This window comes from Phaeodactylum tricornutum, chromosome 3 (assembly GCF_000150955.2).
Source record: "Phaeodactylum tricornutum CCAP 1055/1 chromosome 3, complete sequence".
Lineage (NCBI taxonomy): Eukaryota > Bacillariophyta > Bacillariophyceae > Surirellales > Neidiaceae > Phaeodactylum > Phaeodactylum tricornutum.
In genome coordinates this window covers 448,527-466,848 of record NC_011671.1, presented here as the reverse complement: position 1 = coordinate 466,848, position 18,322 = coordinate 448,527, and the positions used below count along the sequence as shown (strand labels likewise).

The 18,322-nt window shown below is 47.6% G+C and overlaps 9 protein-coding genes across 9 annotated transcripts; 5 read left to right on the top strand and 4 right to left on the bottom strand.

The window, feature by feature from the left end:
- Positions 1 to 10: 10 nt before the first annotated feature.
- PHATR_33267 (predicted protein) lies at positions 11 to 589 on the bottom strand (the record flags this gene model as incomplete). The annotated part of the gene is made up of 1 exon (XM_002186031.1): positions 11 to 589. One exon carries the CDS (start codon positions 587 to 589, stop codon positions 11 to 13), a length of 579 nt encoding a protein of 192 aa, XP_002186067.1.
- Positions 590 to 2,144: 1,555 nt separating this feature from the next.
- Positions 2,145 to 4,030, top strand: PHATR_33266 (predicted protein; the record flags this gene model as incomplete). The annotated part of the gene is made up of 2 exons (XM_002186315.1): positions 2,145 to 2,147; positions 2,273 to 4,030. 2 exons carry the CDS (start codon positions 2,145 to 2,147, stop codon positions 4,028 to 4,030), a joined length of 1,761 nt encoding a protein of 586 aa, XP_002186351.1.
- Positions 4,031 to 4,619: 589 nt separating this feature from the next.
- On the top strand, positions 4,620 to 5,402 carry PHATR_43934 (predicted protein; the record flags this gene model as incomplete). Its single annotated transcript, XM_002186314.1, has 1 exon — positions 4,620 to 5,402. One exon carries the CDS (start codon positions 4,620 to 4,622, stop codon positions 5,400 to 5,402), a length of 783 nt encoding a protein of 260 aa, XP_002186350.1.
- A 155-nt stretch (positions 5,403 to 5,557) lies between these two features.
- On the bottom strand, positions 5,558 to 7,213 carry PHATR_43933 (predicted protein; the record flags this gene model as incomplete). Its single annotated transcript, XM_002186030.1, has 1 exon — positions 5,558 to 7,213. Exon 1 carries the CDS (start codon positions 7,115 to 7,117, stop codon positions 5,558 to 5,560), a length of 1,560 nt encoding a protein of 519 aa, XP_002186066.1. The 5' UTR covers positions 7,118 to 7,213.
- A 261-nt stretch (positions 7,214 to 7,474) lies between these two features.
- COPgamma (predicted protein) lies at positions 7,475 to 10,300 on the bottom strand (the record flags this gene model as incomplete). The annotated part of the gene is made up of 2 exons (XM_002186029.1): positions 7,475 to 8,284; positions 8,378 to 10,300. The coding sequence occupies 2 exons, from the start codon at positions 10,298 to 10,300 to the stop codon at positions 7,475 to 7,477; spliced, it is 2,733 nt and encodes a 910-aa protein (XP_002186065.1).
- Positions 10,301 to 10,820: 520 nt separating this feature from the next.
- Positions 10,821 to 11,675, top strand: PHATR_43931 (predicted protein; the record flags this gene model as incomplete). Its single annotated transcript, XM_002186313.1, has 1 exon — positions 10,821 to 11,675. The coding sequence occupies one exon, from the start codon at positions 10,821 to 10,823 to the stop codon at positions 11,658 to 11,660; it is 840 nt and encodes a 279-aa protein (XP_002186349.1). The 3' UTR covers positions 11,661 to 11,675.
- A 465-nt stretch (positions 11,676 to 12,140) lies between these two features.
- On the top strand, positions 12,141 to 12,656 carry PHATR_10458 (predicted protein; the record flags this gene model as incomplete). Its single annotated transcript, XM_002186312.1, has 1 exon — positions 12,141 to 12,656. One exon carries the CDS (start codon positions 12,141 to 12,143, stop codon positions 12,654 to 12,656), a length of 516 nt encoding a protein of 171 aa, XP_002186348.1.
- A 96-nt stretch (positions 12,657 to 12,752) lies between these two features.
- On the bottom strand, positions 12,753 to 14,173 carry PHATR_33260 (predicted protein; the record flags this gene model as incomplete). Its single annotated transcript, XM_002186028.1, has 2 exons — positions 12,753 to 13,550; positions 13,664 to 14,173. 2 exons carry the CDS (start codon positions 14,171 to 14,173, stop codon positions 12,753 to 12,755), a joined length of 1,308 nt encoding a protein of 435 aa, XP_002186064.1.
- Positions 14,174 to 14,603: 430 nt separating this feature from the next.
- Positions 14,604 to 15,563, top strand: PHATR_18533 (predicted protein). The gene is made up of 2 exons (XM_002186311.1): positions 14,604 to 14,804; positions 14,917 to 15,563. The coding sequence occupies exons 1-2, from the start codon at positions 14,687 to 14,689 to the stop codon at positions 15,315 to 15,317; spliced, it is 519 nt and encodes a 172-aa protein (XP_002186347.1). The 5' UTR covers positions 14,604 to 14,686; the 3' UTR covers positions 15,318 to 15,563.
- Positions 15,564 to 18,322: the final 2,759 nt, after the last annotated feature.

Genomic DNA, 18,322 nt, shown 5'->3' with positions numbered 1-18,322 from the left:
CCTTGGTAATCTAGTCTACTATAATATGTCCACGGTCGTTTCTGGGAGCTTTTGCTTTCTTTTCCCAATGATTGCCTTTGCCCGTAGTACGAAGTTGAATTGCGTTCGATGCGTCCTCGCTCGGGCGATATAGTGTTGCAGCATGTCCTTTAATCTGTACGATCGAGACGTTTTTGCCACTTTCCATGCCCAACTCTAAAGCCAACCTCTCTGAGGTGGTCTTTACTGCACGTTTCCTATCCCGACTAATACCCCGTACCTCCACAAGTTCTTGCTCCGTGAGTTCGGCAACGATGGACTGGACGGTCTCCAGAGAAAACGGTCCAAAACTTTCGTCGGCGCTCAGAAATACCTGTGACAATTGGTTGGATGCCTCCCTCTTGTTCATTTCCTTGCGTAGCATTTTGATTTGGTTCGTCGTCAACGAGTCTAGTGACGCTTCGTTGGCATCGCTTGCCGAAAGTGGCAGCAGGAAAGGCAAATGCGGACGGGAAGAAGTGGTGTGACGACGAGTTGGAGCCGTGCTTGTAGGTTGAAAACCGCTCGCGACTCTCGCCAACACTAGTATCACGCACCCTGTACTCTTCATTACTATCTGAAACCCTATCTTTCAAATCGACCAAAGACCCGCGTGCCTTTCACAAAACAACGAAGGCTGGCTATGGCTCATGAGATTGATATCGACAGGGCGACCAATCGATGTCACGAATGTTTCGATGAAGGGCGGCAGACGGCGCGAGCGAAAAACGACAATCCGTACGACGGATCAGCCGAGGAACATCTTCGATGACGAAAGTAAAGACAGACAGTTCCTTTACATTTACATTAACTTTAACTCTAGCTAGCGACATTTCGTGATCCGGACAAAGCAAAAAAGACGACGAGATTCGCTGACTGGGTAATTAGTCAGACCATGCCATATCAATAATAAAAAACTACTCAGAATCAGTGTATTTTTCCCAAATAGTGCATTTTTCACCCCTGCTCATCCCAAATACTGGATTTTCTCTTTATACCACGACGAAAACATAGGGTCAACTTTATTGTAGCCCTATAAACTTTAAATCTTTTACCTTGTCTTACTGTTAATTGTCAGTGATGGTTCACAGCAATTTCATCGGAAAGGAAATGCTCCACAATAGAAAGACGGCGATGTGGCTTGCTGGTACCGACAGTGAGCGTTTCGATATTACGGGGCGGAGTATAATAGGACGGCATCCTGCGTCAAGGTCCGTCGCCACTTCGGAAGCATTGTGAACTCTAAACCTGTACTATTGGTGGATTAATTATTAAGACACAAGTTGGTGGTTGCTAGCCGGTTTTGATCTTTTTAAACAAGTCTAAATGTATATTAGGATTCAAAACTCACGACAAAGACCGTATAAACATAAATTTTTTTAAGTATTTTTGGACGGGATTGAAAGCAGGAGAGCTAAAAGCAAAATTCCACTCACAGTCAAGAGACCCTCGTATTTCTAGCTTTTCAATTGCGCAACACACGTGAACCAGGACTGACTGTGACCCATTTTGCAGATTTTTTATTCTGCACTTCACCTGCTCCCCCCTCACATATTGTCTAAAATGTCACACTCGCCTTGAGCCATCGAAAGGAGAGGTCCCCGCCACAAAATAAAACGCGAGTACCTTTCGTAACTTCACAGAAAAAGTGCAATTTAATTTGTCAGATTGTCCGCCCCGCAAAAGTGGATGGTTATGATTTGACGAAAGACTAACGCTACCAGGTTCCGAGGTCAAGAGGTCCATGGCCAAGATTTTGAGGATCAAGACCGCTCGAATTTGGATGGGTTCGCTTCCACCGATTCACTAACTAGCTGCTCTCTACATTCATGATCTTCCAATCTCGAGCAGCTGGCTACTCTATCTCTATGTCAGTTTATCCCGCGAATCTCCGAGATCCAAAAAAGCTCGCGTCTAAGCTCAGACTTCGTCTCATTCTGTAGAGGTGTGTTGAACTCCTACTACTGTCATGATGATGCAAATATTGCGCTTCCAGCAAGCTGACAACCAGACATCCATCGTATCGCATTGTCTTTTCATAAATTTATTCTTCTTGAAGCGAACCGTTTCAGTGTCTTCGTTTCGCTCAGGTATTTTTGGATCAACCTGGTAGACTTTTCCGAACCATGGTAAGTTGCCGTCTTCATATTGAGTGTGAATAAACAAGCCACGCTTCATTGTTGAATGCTGAGGATAAGTACTCATGTCGAATACTTTCTAATGTCTTTAAACTCACATGATATTTATTGCGTAGTCCGACGACCGCGACGTAGAAAACATCGATGTAGAAGACAAGGTCGCCCAGGAGGCTAAGTCTCGCAAAGAGCGCCCTACAGGATCCATTCATTTTGGTGACACGGACTTCGATGTTGCCGAGGAGATCGGCGACGCCACCTGGAACGAAGTTTTCCAAACCTGCTGCTGCCACAGTCGCAACGAGTGGGGTATGATTGCTTTTGGTATTTTTCTTGTTTGTTTCTTCCTTTACTTCTTCCTCGTTGGTCTTGAGTTGCTCGGCTCTGGAGCCAAGGTCATGTCTGGTTGCACGGCTGGTGAGCTCTTTGGAGATGATACCAATCCTGTTGCGGGATTGATGATCGGTATTCTTGCAACCGTCCTTCTCCAATCTTCATCCACAACCACTTCGATCATCGTTTCGTTGGTTGGATCAGCCATTTCAGTCCGCCAGGGAATCTATATGATCATGGGAGCCAATATTGGGACCTCTGTCACAAACACGATTGTAGCCATAGGTCAGATGGGCGACGGCGATCAGTTGGAACGCGCCTTTGCCGGAGCAACTGTTCACGATATGTTCAATTTTATGAATGTTGCTGTCCTTTTACCTGTGGAAGTCGCCACCGGTTACCTTTACTATTTAACCAAGGCCATGGTCAAAAATGCAAGCACGTCCGACGGCGAAACTTGGGATGGTCCCATCAAGACACTTGTCAACCCCATCGGAAACAAGATCATTATTTCGAACAAGAAGATTATTACGGCTGTCGCGCAAGGCGAAGGAAACTGTGACGTCGGTGGTGGATTCTATCCCATGAACTGTACCGAGGAAACATACAGTGGATGCGGCAAGAAGTTTGGTCTCATTGGATGTGACAAGGACTCTGGTGATTGTCCAGCTTTCTTCCAGTCTGATGCTACGGCCAAAGACGACAAGGTCTCCGGTGGCGTGGTGTTCTTTATTGCCATCGTTATTCTTTTCACCTGTCTGGCTGGTCTTGTTACTGTGCTTCAGAAGATGCTTCTCGGTATGTCTACTCGTATCGTCTACAAAGCCACCGCTATCAACGGGTACTTGGCGATTGTGATTGGTGCCGGCATCACCATGATTGTCCAGTCTTCTTCCATTACTACTTCTGCGTTGACTCCTTTGGTTGGTATGGGTGCCCTCCGTCTCGAACAAATGTACCCATTGACGCTCGGAGCTAACATCGGTACTACTATGACTGCCCTCATGGCAGCTCTTGTTACTGAGGGCACCGGGGCGCTTCAGGTCGCCCTGGCGCATTTGTTTTTCAATTTGACGGGTACCTTGTTGTTTTACCCGGTACCATTCATGCGTCAAATTCCTCTTTCTGCCGCTCGCCGTCTCGGAAGACTCACTCGCGTTTGGCGTGGATTCCCTTTCGTATACATTGCCGTTGCGTTCTTCTTGATTCCTCTCCTTCTTCTCGGCCTCTCTTCGCTTTTTGAAGACGGTAGCAAGGGATTTACCGTCCTTGGAACTTTCCTTACTATCCTTTTGGCCCTCGGTATCCTGTACGCTTTTTACTGGTTCCGCTTTAAAGAAGGCAAACAGAAGTGTGCTGATTGCATGGGGGAACGCGAGAAAAAGCGTATTGTCATGCGTGACCTTCCATCCGACATGGAGTTTCTGAAGGAAAAAGTCCGTCTCTTGGTTGAGCACACCGGTCTTCCCGAGGATGAGATGGCGGATGACGGAAAGAAGAGCGATTCCGACACCCCTACCGACGACAACGAAGTCGAGGCGTAAGCGTTGTCCTGAGAGGTCGATATCACTGATATTGCAGCACTTCTAGTGTTTCGATGTGAGTTGAGGTCCCCTCTTACCTATTCGTATGCAAATAACTGTGCCGCGATTCAAATTCTCGCGTAAGCTTGAGGATACTAAAGCGGATTTCCTGTGTTATTTCCTCCTATTCTACCGATAGTTTTCTAGTAGATTCTTTGGAAATTGGGAGGCGATCCCGCTCCTTGCGGGCGTGGGACGGTAGTCGCCGTAGCCGACCAGTCCAGCGTTTCAGTGAACACGCGCAACCCTATACCATCATTTCGTGGTCGTCGTATCTTTTTTGGTTGGTTCTCTTTCTTTCACTTCTGAGCGACGGACGTACTACGATTTTGACGTAAAAATGACGTCAGTGCCCTCATTCATACCGTAGTTTACATTACACACATTTGATTGAGGTCGTATCGTATCTCCATGTTGAGGAAACTGAACAGAGCGTTCACCGTCACTGTCGGTTTCTCAGCTTTACGAATCTCATTCACTGTCACAATCAATTGGTGCGACCAAAAATCTGTGGCTTGCTCAACTTTTGACTACAGAGTTTCATTTTGCCATGGGAAGGAAAAAGATTATCGATGAGCCGCCGGTTGACTCTACGGCATGGTTGCTGAATAGCGGTCTCGCAGAGGTCGTTCTCATGCACACACATGAAATCAAGTTTATGTTCATGCTGGGGTACACGTATTTGCACGGCTGCAAGCTGTTTCCAAAGTTGGACCCAAACTCTTCCCTTTCCTACAAGTTAGTTTCAATGATTTTGCAATGCACAGGGGGAGGAACTCTTGTTCCCATATTTTTGAACGGTATTCCGGTTTCGTTGGCGCAGGATTCTTACCCCATTGCTATTATTGTCGCCTTCTTGTTGCACCAGTATCTGCCCATTTTGCGTGACGTGCTCAGCTTGTCTCCGATTCTTAAGGTGGCTGTAATTTTCATGTACGAAACCTTGCGTGCCTCGGTTGTCGTCAAGCTCACGACGGCTGCTGCAAAGGTGATACCGGCCTCTGACTTTGCCATTCCGTTATTTGGACCTATTTTTTGTGGTGCCATCGCCGGATGCGGAGGTTCTTTTTTGCCACTCAACAAGGGTTTAGACCCGATCAAGGCCAATGGCTTGGGACAGCCTATGTTGAGTGCCTTTATTGGGGCCACCTTTTATCATCTATTTACGCAAACGAGTTTGAGTGAAGGTGTTATTAATGCACCACAAAAGGCACAGGTAATTGTGGCCCTCTTTTTTGTCGCGTATCACCTCTTTGAAGTTGTGGGGGAACTGCTGCCCATGACCAAGGGAAAATCGGCCTCGGCGAAGAACGAAAGCAAGAAGACAAAGTGAACCTCAGGGAAACAAATGCAGAGGCATATCGATTGTGTAGACAAGTATGAGCCAGGACTTTTTGTCGGGAGCTATTGTATTTGTATTGTCCGAACATACAACACTGTTCTATGAATTGGCTTAAAGTAACTGTTTTGTTTGACTCCATACAATTCTTAGAACAAGTCGAAAAGACGGTCGACAACACGGATGACCCGTCGCCCGAGCAGGATACAGTCACGAAAGGCATGAACAAAAGCCCGTCCAACGCGCAAGCATCCAAACGGGTTCGACGTCCATACACAAACGCGTCGGAAAATCTCAGTCTGGTCCTTTTGACGATAGCGTTTTTCTGCGCTGAACTGATCTATCTTCATTTCTTCAACCGCATAGAAGGCTTTAACAAATCGTTGCCAGACAAGTGCTGCTCCGGTTTTTGATCCAGCATGCAAGAGCCCATCCAACCAGATGTGCTTGTCACTCTCCTTTATCTCTAAAAGCTGATATACGGCCAACGCACCGTCCCCGTCCAATCTCGCAATATGAAGGGCTCCAATAAGCTCTTTATGAGAATGGTTTAGAATCTCACTTTGCCAAATGATTTGTTCTTGATGATAATAGTCCCCCATGACTAGGACAAGAGTAGGACCTCGAAGCTCCAATTGGCAAGCCGAATACCACGACGGAATCTCCGTTTCGATTTCCCAAATGATAACGCCACGACTACTATCCACGATTTGAAGATTGCAAAAAGCATCTAGGCCGGCTCTATATCGACCGTGCTCCAGCCATTCGGACTGAGTTGTCAGGGGCTCGTGAGAGGGCATTGTGCTCGTCGTTTGTGGTAGTGGTCGATGAACTTCTTCCATGAGAAAAGGCTCGCCTTGCAAGGGCTGATACGAAAAACCGTGAAGGTATGGATCCCACGTCTCGACAAAATCTTGCGCCATGACTCTGATATACAGGTGATCTATCTGGCGATATTCCTCGGTCTGTAGTACGCGCAAGATCTCCCGTCCCCAGCTATCCATCAGTATATGCTCGTCGTGGGATATTCGTGTCGGTCGTCCAAGACCGTTGTGCCCTTCTCCTGAACTGTTCGGGTTAAATCTTTCAAATCCCCCGAATAAGTTTTCGTCCTCGTCATCAAATGCCACGTTCCAATCCTGAAATAAATCCTGAAACAATTGTACTGGATCGACGCGAAAGTCTTTCCAGCCAAACGACCATGATGCTTCGTGCGAATTATAGGATGAGCTGGCGGCTGCGTCGGAATTAGGTCCCTTTCTCAAATTCGGACTCTGCCTCACGTGTCCTCTACGATATCGCTCATATTCTATCCTTCTATCGTCGTCCGATAAAACTTGATAAGCTTCGGTGATCTTAGCAAACCGTGCATTCGCTTCTTCCGTGGAAAGAGCAGAGTTAGAAAGGGAGACATTGAAGTGATGCTGTTGTTGTTTGTCTGGATGCCATCGTCGAGCTTGGCGTCTGTAGGCTTGTTTTATATCTTTCGCGCTCAGCTCTTTGCTTATGCTCGTTTCATTAAAACCAAGTATCTGGTAGTAGTCCCAATCTTCCCAGTCATACGACGATGCTGCAATTGAATCCGCGACGCAACAGCTCGACTCTCTAGACCTTGATCCGACCAATACAACAGACACGGTCACAATCCATCTCAGCAGACGAAAGCCATTTGATCGGTTTCTAAGGACTCCACCACTCTGCGGTCGCATCTCTAGAATCGCTTAATCGGGCGATACTTAGCTCGCTTCAATGTCTTGGCGCTCGTCGGTGTTGAAGAGCTGTCTGCCGCTGCCTAGCTTAGCCGCCATGGTGAACGCAATCGAGCGCAAAATTTGGGCGCAAGAGAATAAGGTAGACTAAGCGCAGGGTTTTCATACCACACACAGGCGAGCGTGACAGCGAACCCAAATAAATTTGCTTCGTTTGCTCTAGTAGCTAACGTACGGTAAAGAGGCAAAATATAAATGGCACAAGTGCGAGCACCATATCGAGAGATTTGGTAAATTCAAGCTATAGTATTTTGGCCGAAGCTACCACCCTAATCTCGTCGCAAGCGAGTGGCTCTCTTACCTAATGCAGTCGGCGACAATACGTGACACGTCAGAATCTTCGCTTCGGACTGCAATCTTGAGTACGACACTATTGGTGCCTTGCATCACAATTTGAGCCCGGGAGAGCACTTGTTGGCCTCCTACAAAAACGCCACTCATATGAAGCATATGTGGTTTACCGCCAGCATTTGGCTTGACTGTGGCCGTACCATCACAAGCCTGCATACCCAGGAAGTCGAGAACGGCCGCTACTGCGTCTTCCATCTTCTTGAATTGCAAAGCAAACTTCTCCAAGACTTCATTCTCGTTTCCGACTGCTTCCCAGGCCTTGCGGAAATCTGGCACAGCGACCTTAGCCATGAAATCGGAAGTTGCGATCTCGAGATCTTCCAGCGGATACTCTTCTTCGAACTTATCTCCTTCCTCTTCTCCAGTTGTAGAATCAACCTGCACCACAGTGAACCGAAGCTCGCAAGTGAAATGACTGGGCGTCAGCTGAATTTCGGCATTGCGTTCCAAAATGGCAAAACAATGCTTGGTATCACCATACTTGATGCCATCACAGGCAATCTCGCCGGACACAGTAAAGATCTCCGATTCGCTGTCATCCAGTAATACGGTCACATTGTCCAATCGTTGGTCGTCAATCGTATTCTGAACACTGAACTGCAAGACGACATGGGAAGCAAAGATGTGTTTCGTGCATTGCACGACGTACTCAGTCTCCGATTCAGTGAGATGCACAGGCGCCGTTGATCGAAAGGCGCGTCCTAAGTTCGCCAGCTCTGGAATGGCATAAATTGCTGCGGCAGGATCAGCAACTTCCTTCTTCACCTCTTCTACCATCGGTAAATCACCATTCATAGCTGTGTCTTCCTCGTCAGTCATTCCCGTTGCTGTCTTTTGCAGGTCCGCCACCGTGTCTTCCACAATGGGCAAGGCCATGACCGTAATCGGATCAGGACTTTCCATCGTCATTGGAGTCAACATGTAAGCCTTCATGGATCGCTCCAACTTGTCAAAGCTCATGGGCAAAGGCTCGAGCAACACATAGGCAGCCGGATCGTCTGGGTCTGGCACATCGGGAGGAAGCTCATCGCCTACCACGTCGTCTTCAGGTGGCGCCACGTAAGGAAATGCCTCCATAGCGTTCTGTAGAGTCGCAACAGCAATGGCGGCACGATCACGGGTCTCGTCGTCCTCATCGACTAAAGACCGTTGGAGAAGGGTAAGAATTGATGTTCGGAGAGACGGGCAAGACGCGGCAAACTTGGTCAAGGCTGAGACAGCAGCTGCTCGAACAGCGGAATTTTCCAAAATGACACGGTTGTAAATGAAACGAATGTAACGAGGAGGGGCGCTCGTCTTGGGTCCCAATTCACCAAGTAAATGCAGGATTTGTGTCGAAAGCATGGTGAACTCGCAGTCTTCGATGAATTCGCACAGATGCAAGAGCGAGGATTCAGTCGATTCCGGAACCGCACGAATCAAAGAAATAATACTGTTGACGATGGACCGCTTAAAATCAAAGCCGCCTTCTTCACGTAAAAAGTTGGACAAAAATCCCACCAAGACACGATGCTTACTTGGGTACGTCAAACACAGTTTCTGCAAAGAACGCACAACAGTGATCTTGTACTCGTCCGCAATTTCCGTCAAGAAAGCCGAGATTTGCTTCAAGAGCCGGTCGATAGAATTCTCAGAGCCTGTTTTCAGCAAAGTGGTGATAGCCAGAGTGGCAATGGAACGGTTTGAGTCGCCAATCAAAGCTTCAAGGTCTTCGTTACACTTGCTCACCACACGCGGGTGTTGGTTAGCGACTTGAGCTAGGGTTCGAATGGAGGCAAAACGGACAGCAGGCTTGGGACTCGACAAAAAGAGTTGAAGAACTCCGATGGCGGGCTGCAAGTCTTGAGGTTCAGCAGCGGGAAGATGGCAGCATGCTCGAGCGGCTTCGTAGACGACTAGTTCAGACTTGTGACGAAGGGAAGCTTCCAAGAATTGGTAGCCTGCTTGAACGACTGTCGAAGTGGACTCTTGATACGATCCGGAAGCGCGTCCTTCCGAGACCTCGTCGTGCAAAAGTTTGCTGGTGTAACGCACGAGCAGGACCAACGCCAAAGGAGATCTAAGAGTATTCCGTTGGCTGTACTGAGTCACCAGCTTGGAAACTCCGAGACGATCGTGAGACTTGATCTGATAGAGAAGCTGCATTGCATGGAACTGCACCATCTCGTTGGGACTGGAAGTAGCCTCAGTCGTTTCTGAAATCCATCGACGAACAACAGCGGCGCACTCGGGACTGGAAGCAAACAAATGCGAGGCCGAAACCAAAGCGCTACTCGAGACTTGTCCCGAGCTATCTACAATAGCTTGCTTGACGTATCTTTCAATTGCACCCAGCATGGCAGCATCAACGATACGCACCAGGACACGGAGAGCATTTCCGCGATAGAGATCAACGTCACACGTCATGTCCTTGGTTAAGCAGGACGTGACAATGATTACATCGTCTGGGTCGCAGGTTTCCGCGACATCCTTAATGAACAAATAAACCATGCGGCGCAAGGAAGCATCATCACTCATAAACAGCTTGGTAACGCCAAAAAAGACTTCGGTTGCTTCCACTCCGCTGAGATACTGACCAGTGTTTTGAAGGTGCAAAAGCTGCGCAATTACCGTACAGCATTTGCGTGGTGATTCACGTACCGCTGTAGGATCGTGAAATATACGTGCTTCTTGCAAGACCGTGGCCTTTTCAAGGTGAGCGTACGGGGAGACGTAAGCTTCATCTTCTTCTACTTTAAACTTTTCGGCTAGTTCTTGAACTTCTTTCAGCATGGACGACATTCCGCCACCGTTTTCCCCGTCCGCCGCCATGGTGCAACGCCCACTGTTATGGCTTAGCAGCGTTGTTTACCGGAAGAGCGATGACCGTGGCGGCCTCTTTACGAACAAGTCCACGTACAAACACTACCGCAGAAATGACTGCGCCAAGGAACCCGGACGACTGCGTAAGATCCGGTGCGTGTGGTCGATCCTTGGCAAGTAGGTAGTCTTCCATACATCTGTCCGTCTGTACGTTGCTCCGCTTCTTCTGGTGTTTGTGTGATCACCGCAGTTCACGAATGATCCTGACTGCAAAATGCATTTTCCCTGCATGACTCCTCTCTTTTGACTGTAAGGCTCTTGTTTTCCGAGAATTTGTCCGACAGGAACAATCTGCAACTCTGAAGTATTCCCGCGGAGTGCAGTTGACATGTCATAGTCCCTAGAAAACAGTTTTACGAGCATGTGATTTCTCATATAACTGTTTCTTCGTTACCAGCAAAATTTCAGCTCTTCCGGTGCTTTTCGAAACATGATTGTAAACGAATCGAAGGCCGCGTCCTTGATTCCTAGAACGCTCGGCGACTCAACGTACGCGTTGCGGGCATCTCCAACCATTTCTAGGACAAGAGCTATTTTTAAGGCAGCCGGTTCCATTGTTGCCCTTCCACTTATGGTGCCAATGAGTTTGATCTGGTCAGCTGCCATGGCGACACCTTTGCGTGATCATCTCATGGGAATCGTCATCCCACGTGTCATGACAATGGTTGACAAAGAATTTCACGACGAACGGGCGACACTATTAGCCGACGTTTCAGGCAAGGTGCTAGATGTTGGTAGTGGCGGCGGAGCGTATTTGAAGTACTGTCGAAATGCTGATGAAGTTATTGCTGTGGAACCGATCCTTGATCTTCATCCAAAAATACAAAAATCAGGCCAAGATGTGAAAAAATTAACCATTGTCTCTCAATTGGAGGATATACACGACGACGAGTTGTTTGATTGGGTGATTTTTGGTAATGTCTTGTGTGAAGTTCCGGACGTTCCAAATACCGTACGAGAGGTTGATCGAGTTCTGAAACCAGGAGGACGGGTTTACTTTTCCGAACACATTGCTCGACCTCAGGGAGACTGGCGACGAACATGTCAAGACATGGTGAATCCTGTGTGGCGGCATATGGGTGGGGGTTGTAACTGCAATCGCGATAGTCTCAAGATATTGGAATCTCAACCTGGCTGGGCAGTGGTGTCTTGGAAGTATGAACACATCCAGGTAGGAATGGGACCCTTCGTTCTTGGATTAGCGATGAAATCTCCCCCAAATCACACTCCAGAGTTGGAGTCAAGAAGTCAACAAAATACAGTAAGCTAGTACGACTCTGAATATAGCTTGGGTATAGCATTTGCTGTTAGGCCCAAGGGTATGTGTCTCACATAACATTCGCGGTAAGTTAATATTCACAATGTTCGCGCAACTATTCCGTTTGAATTTAAACAAATTATTTGGATCAAACAGCGTATCGACTGTTGACAGTGTTCGAGGAGGATCCCACGCGCTGTCTTGTCAGAGGGCAAATCAAGTTCTGCACGATTCTTGCTTGTGAACGATGCTAGACCAGCGTTTCTCACACTCTCATGCAGACGTATGCTCATCCTCTTATACTCCCTTCGTGGAGATAATTGTTGTGTGCTGATGCCCATCGGTCGACTAGTTGTTTGGCTATCCCATTTCATGATTGCGAGCACTTCTTTGCCTGGTCGAACAATCCTTTTTCAGAGTCATCCATATTTCGTCACCGCATTCTATACGACCACCATCCGTAGATCTCCCAGAGTACTTAGTCATCGTAGCATGGCTTCGACAGACGCAATACTAGAGCCAGGTGATGCGTTGTTTGGTCGATTTCGCATTCCCGCCGCTAGCGTATTTTTTCGATCCGAAAAAAAGTCTGTCGCCTTTGTCAATCTACGACCCATCGTACCAGGCCATGTTTTGGTAATTCCCGAACGGATTGTCCCGAAACTTAGGGATCTACCGGAAGATGAATACATAGATTTATGGCTAACGACAAGAAAAGTACAAGAGGCGCTGACGGCACATTACGGCTGTACCGCTTTCAACGTGGCCATCCAGGACGGCCGGGAAGCTGGCCAATCGGTACCTCACGTCCATGTGCACATTTTGCCCCGCGTAGAGGGTGACTTGGAAAGGAACGACGAGATTTACGACTCATTGCAAGAATGGGCTCCGCGACAAGAACTGAAAAAGACAGTGCAGAGCCTTGAAGTGCCAGAAGATGGGGATCGCAGAGACCGGACTGCACAAGAAATGGCCGACGAAGCAGCTCTGTATCGGAACTCATTTTAAACGCGTTTCAAACATCTTAAACTAAGGAACAGCCCAGTGTTCCATATTAGTGAATGCTTATGGTGGAAAATAAATTCGCATCAGTTCCGAATTACTCTAAGGATGTAATCCGTGTACCAGGTCTTCGTATTCATCATGCTCGTTGCGAACATCAATGGATCCTAGCTCCATACGGCCGAGAATGTGATATTCAAGTGCCAGCCCCTTGTGCACCTTGCAACAAACGCCCCCTTCCCGCGATAGAGCCACATCTCCGTTTCGCGACAATCGTAGTTGGGCTCGCTCCGGCTCCCTCTGCCGGGCTTGTTGTAGACGCTTCGCAGTATCCTGGAGCTGCCTTTTCTTATCATACAAGGTTTTCATCATTTTAATTTTCTCCAGAGCAAACACTCGGGAATCTTCCTGCATACTTGCTTGCAGAACTTCGTACTCTCTCAAGACAGCGTGATATTCTCTAGCACAAGCATCCTTGCAGCCTGGTTGGTCGAGATTATGCTGGAAGGATTCCATGGGGAAGTATCCGCAAGTTCCGTATACGCGTCCAGCGGGGCAGTACAACTCTTTATTCCCCCCTGCAAAAATAGCTTCCTCGAGTTCAACGTACATACGCACCACATCTGTCCCCATTGGTCCTTGTCCCGCTACAACCTTGTAACCGCCGGTCGATTTAACTTTGACGGGTCGACGACCAACGTTTCCGTGTGGCAAAACAAAAGCATCCTTCACGTTGAGAACTTTGCCACCGGAGCTTCCGTGGAAAAAGTCTTCAGTATCATACAAGGGGTCGCTGCTCAGGTCAGCCACTACTTGAAAGCACAGGCGTTTGCCAGATGCACCCCAGCCAGCCGGCATCCAGGTTCCCGTCTCACGGCCAATATTAAATACTAGCTTCCACTATATATTTGAAAAGTGCAGAAGAACAATTCGAACAGGAGGTAAGATTCTGGGGGAAGATCATTGTATTCGGGAACAACTTCTACGAAGCGAAATTTCGTCCTTCTACTTACGCGAGTATTGTCTAAAAGGTCTAGACGACGAGGTTTGCTCGTGGTGGGCAATGTGTTCTTGCTTTCAAGGGCCTTGGAGGTGTGTGATTTCAAAATGTTGTCCGTTTCTAGCTGCTTTGAAGAAGTTTCGCTATTGGTTGTCAATTCGCTGACCGGTATGTCTTGTGCCGGTACTTTGTCTTTCATACTGCCTAGGGCTGTGGACGACGGTGCACTGGCTGTAGGTGTTCTGGCAGTAGATACGTAGTGATTAGACTCCTGCTCATGGTAGCACTGGTTCTCTCTCTTCAGATCTTCCATTTGCTCGGATAAGGCGTCGAGACGTTGCATGGCTTCTTGACGCATCGCTTCGATATCTTGTCGAATGTTGGTAGTTGTATCATTGTCTGAAGGTAGTGTGCCTTCTCTAAGAGCAACAACGCGTCGCGAGCTCACAGATGGAAGAGGAGCAAAAGCATGGCCGTCGATCAGCAGCAGAAGATGCAGCAGAAAAACCGGTATCTTAGCCATGGTCTTTTCTAAAATTTGGCTCGCCTACCACAATCTGTCAGTTTTTTTTTGCCATGGATGATTGCGAGGTCGTGTGATAGGCTGAGCCAGCGTTCGCTTTGCTTTTGCTGATAGATTGTCTCTTGACCGCATGCAACAAAAACAGAAGGCATCTGTTTGCAGCTGCGGAGCGACTCGCGCGATCCTGGAAACGCGAACCAAAAGAGCTGAACACTATGTGACACAAAAACGACAACTTAAAATATCATGTCTTCAAATTTACAGGTATCAATTGTATCCTCTTCAAAAACAAAGACACGAAGCACCGTAAATGGAATGCTATCTATTATTTGTTATCCACTGCTGACCGATGCGGTAGATCAAATTCCACGTGGAATCACCAGGCTAAGCAAACTTCCACGGATCACCCTTCCTTCATGTCAGCACCAAGGAGAAACGGAGACCAGCGCCTTTTCCTGCTTCATGCACCAAACGACACGCTGATTATCTTGGCAGCGCCAGTATTAAGTCATAATGCATACCGTTTGGGTTCGACTGAATGCGGTCGTCTTCTTTGGATTGACGGCCCTGCTCGGATTCTCGTGTCTGGCCGCTTTGTCCAAGCTCGGCCACTCTCTACGACACAAGCCAGGTAAGAACGAGCATGCGCGTGTGGCCGTTAGAGTCGGAAAGGCTTATTACTTCACGCCGTATCTCACAAATATACGTCATGTTCGAATACGAATGTTTACTACTTAATTTAGTTGTCGAAGTTCTAAAGCTGAACACGTTGCGGTCACTCAAAAGCCATGGCGGCTACGATAGGGCGTTGCTTTCATTTGATCTCATGGTGGACCTGGCACCGGCCTTTCACTGGAACATAAAGCAATTGTTTGTTTATGTAGTGGCAATTTACGAAACGGAAGGACGAAATAATCAAATTGTGTTATGGGATAAGATTGTAGAGGCCGACGACGAAAAGGTCATTGACGAAAAGAATGTGTTCGTTAAATACGCTCTAAGCGATCAATCGGATCAACTGCGGGGCAAAGACGTGACACTTCAGCTGCAGTGGGATCATATGCCAATAACAGGACTTCTATACATGGACGGACAAGCTGTGGAGTCGGCCTCGAAGTTTCGGCTACCTGCCGAATATCAATAAGACGGAAGGTTCCTCTTATCGGCACCGAGTTCCATATTCCTTACGTAGAACGGCAACTTGCTTTGGGTTTTCTGGTGGAATGACCTTATTCGCTTATCACAACGAAGTAATTTAATCATCCTTGCCAAAAACAAGGTGCTTCTCAGGATTCCTAGCATCTATAGAAGATAGCAGTAAATGGTTTTGCAGCCTAGCTTAGCAGCTCATTAATCTGCCTTAGCAGGTACTTTTGGAGAAGGAATATTTTCATAGTAAACATTGATTACCCGATACGGCGAAATGTCTGAAACTGACTGTGAGAATACTTATCCATTCAGCCAGCCAATACGACGACAGTTGAGATTAATTTTTAATTATCCTCTATTAACAAATATGACACAGACAAATGTATACTATAGAAGTGTCGGTTGTGCCTTCGAGCTACATCGAATACTTGTTGATAACAGTACCGTCTGAATCGTTGTGACATCGTTTCCTGCCCCGTTTCTTTGACACCCCCTTGCGTCACGGAATGTGCGACAGGACGACATCACTTACTGTTAACACCGAGGGTTTTGTTCACTCGAGTGAAGTCTGGTCCGCTTGTGCCGCTTTCGTCTTTCGACTCGATCTTCGCCGTTTCAATCGAACAACATTACAACCGTTTTTACACCTTGCGTATTTGTCGAATTGGGTGAATTGTATCGAGTATCAACGGCGGGAAATTTGTTGAGGAGCTTTCGACGGAGAACTGTTGTTCTGGTTCTAATCTTCATCGGATTCATAACACGAGTTTGAAATCTCTTTTGTCGGAGGTGTCAATTTGGCAGCAAGCTAACTGTAATGTCCGGCAAAACAGTTGACGGAAATTATCGGGTCATGCTTTCGTATGATTCAAAGATTCCTGCTGGTGTCGCAAAGGAGGACCAGGCGGTAGCTTTGTCTTCCTCAGAATCGTCATCATGTTGCTACACTCCCCTGTCCATATCGGATTGTGGTTCCAGAGAAATCTTTGTCCCGTACATGGGACTAACAACCGATTGCAGAAAGGATTTGGGATTTATCTTGGAGGAGCGAACAACAAGCTTCTATGAGGTGGAGGTACGACGGATACGAAGAGGAACCGTTGTCGGAGGATTTCTTTGCATGATGTTGGCACTACTGCTTCTCCTTTATGAAAATGATCACGAGGTTTTCCATAGTCCCTGTGCTGGTAGATCATGCACTCGAATCCGGAACCAATGGTTTGATCCGGCAGTTGCGATACAATTTTATTTGGATCTTTTCGATTTGGCAGCATCGAAAGCTTACAATGAAACAAATTATTCGTCTTCTCTTCCTCAAGCAACAAGGAGGACGACAGAAGCGTCTTCGTCGTCTCGCAATCATGATGCCACCCTCGTGATCGCGGGTAAAATGACGGTCGAAGAAGGGCCTTGTAATATTGCGCAATACGACCTGAAAACGGGGGAATGGAGCCTGACGGAGCGAATCCAGCTGTCCTTATACAATTCATATTCTGGAGGTGAAGTCTACAATCTCCTTGCGAACCACACAATTGTACAGTCCCAATCGCATCCATCCACTTCGTTGACAAATTCGTTATCAGAAACTGGTACCAGAACGCGAATCTCCTCAATATCGGCGTCTCAATCGTCGCCAACCAAAGAACAAGTAGGCTCCGGTGAACTCATCGTTGTAGGAGCTTTCGATACCACATATCGGAATTCTCAGGTCACATACTGCTCTGTTGGGATGTGGAATGGGCTACAGCTCTCCAAAGTGGGCGAAGGACTGTGTAATTCAGCCCTCTCCAAAGGCATGAAGATTACAACAGCTGCCTTGGCCGGTCCCCAAGATGTGTACGTTGCTGGTTCATTTCAGACCCAGGTTTGGAATGGGGAACGCCACGAGTTTGTCAAGATTTTCAACATCGCTCATTTCAACGCTGTTGAGCAAGTTTGGATGCCTCTGAATGTCGGCCAAATTACTTGCAGTTGGTGCACCGTAACAGTTTTGGCCCTGGCTTGGGACTCCAAGCGCAGACAGCTACACGTTGCTGGAAAGTTCAATGCTGTTGATGGACGGAATGTTCCCGCGGGTTTGGCTGTCTATGATTACGATACCGGGCACTTGGTTGCACATCCTGGAGGGGGTCTCTCGATGCGAAACATTTCGCAGGATGGAGTCGGGACTGCTTTGCAGCTTGACGAAGAAAGTGGGGTTCTATATGTAATGGGATCTTTCGAGAGGTTAACGGCATCATATGAAATCTGCGAAGGCTTGGCAGCGTACGAGATTGATTATAATCGGTGGACATGTTTGGCAGATGCAAAGCACACGGTTCAGCCATCAGGTGGCGGAAACATGCTGCTAACGCCTTATGGTTTAATGGTGGCTGGAAAAACGACTAGTTCCACGACATGGCCTGACAGTGAGCATCCTTACACCATTGCGTTGCTGAAGGCAGCCCTTAGAACTCGAGAGCACGAGACCGAAGGTGAAGATGAAGAAGTGATTGTTGAGAAGCAGCATTATCATGAGTTTAACTGGACATGGCTACCGGGCTTCATGGGGCACGATGAACCTCTTCACGCTCTTGCTAATGGATTCGGTTCGTTTGATGGAACTGTGTTCGTCGCCGGTGACAATCTTGTCGCTAAGTGGTCATATGAGCTAGCGACAGAAAGTACGAGAGATGAGCACCGGATGCTAAATATGAAGGACTACCAGCCGGTACTTGTTCCTATCGTAGAGGTCATTTCTGACGATTCAGTCCGCGGTGCAATTATGGCAATATCGCAGATGATGCCTAAAGAGGACGATAAAAACACCTCTGGTGGTGGAGGGTCCATCAACGTCACTATAGTTGTTTACTGTGTCTCTATCGGTTGCGTTTTGGGGGTAATCGGGGCGCTCCTTTGCAATCGCAATATTTCCGCAGCCGTGTTTCCTTTGCAAAAGAGAGAGAACGAGTTCCGTGGATTCACTCTTGATACTCTGACTTACAATGCTATTGAAAACCC

Bases quoted from the DNA above. Each gene is read 5' to 3' on its own strand.
- PHATR_18533 (XM_002186311.1), top strand. From the start codon at position 14,687: ATGCATACCGTTTGGGTTCGACTGAATGCGGTCGTCTTCTTTGGATTG. The intron at 14,805-14,916 runs GTAAGAACGAGC...TACTTAATTTAG, and splicing joins CTCTCTACGACACAAGCCAG to TTGTCGAAGTTCTAAAGCTG.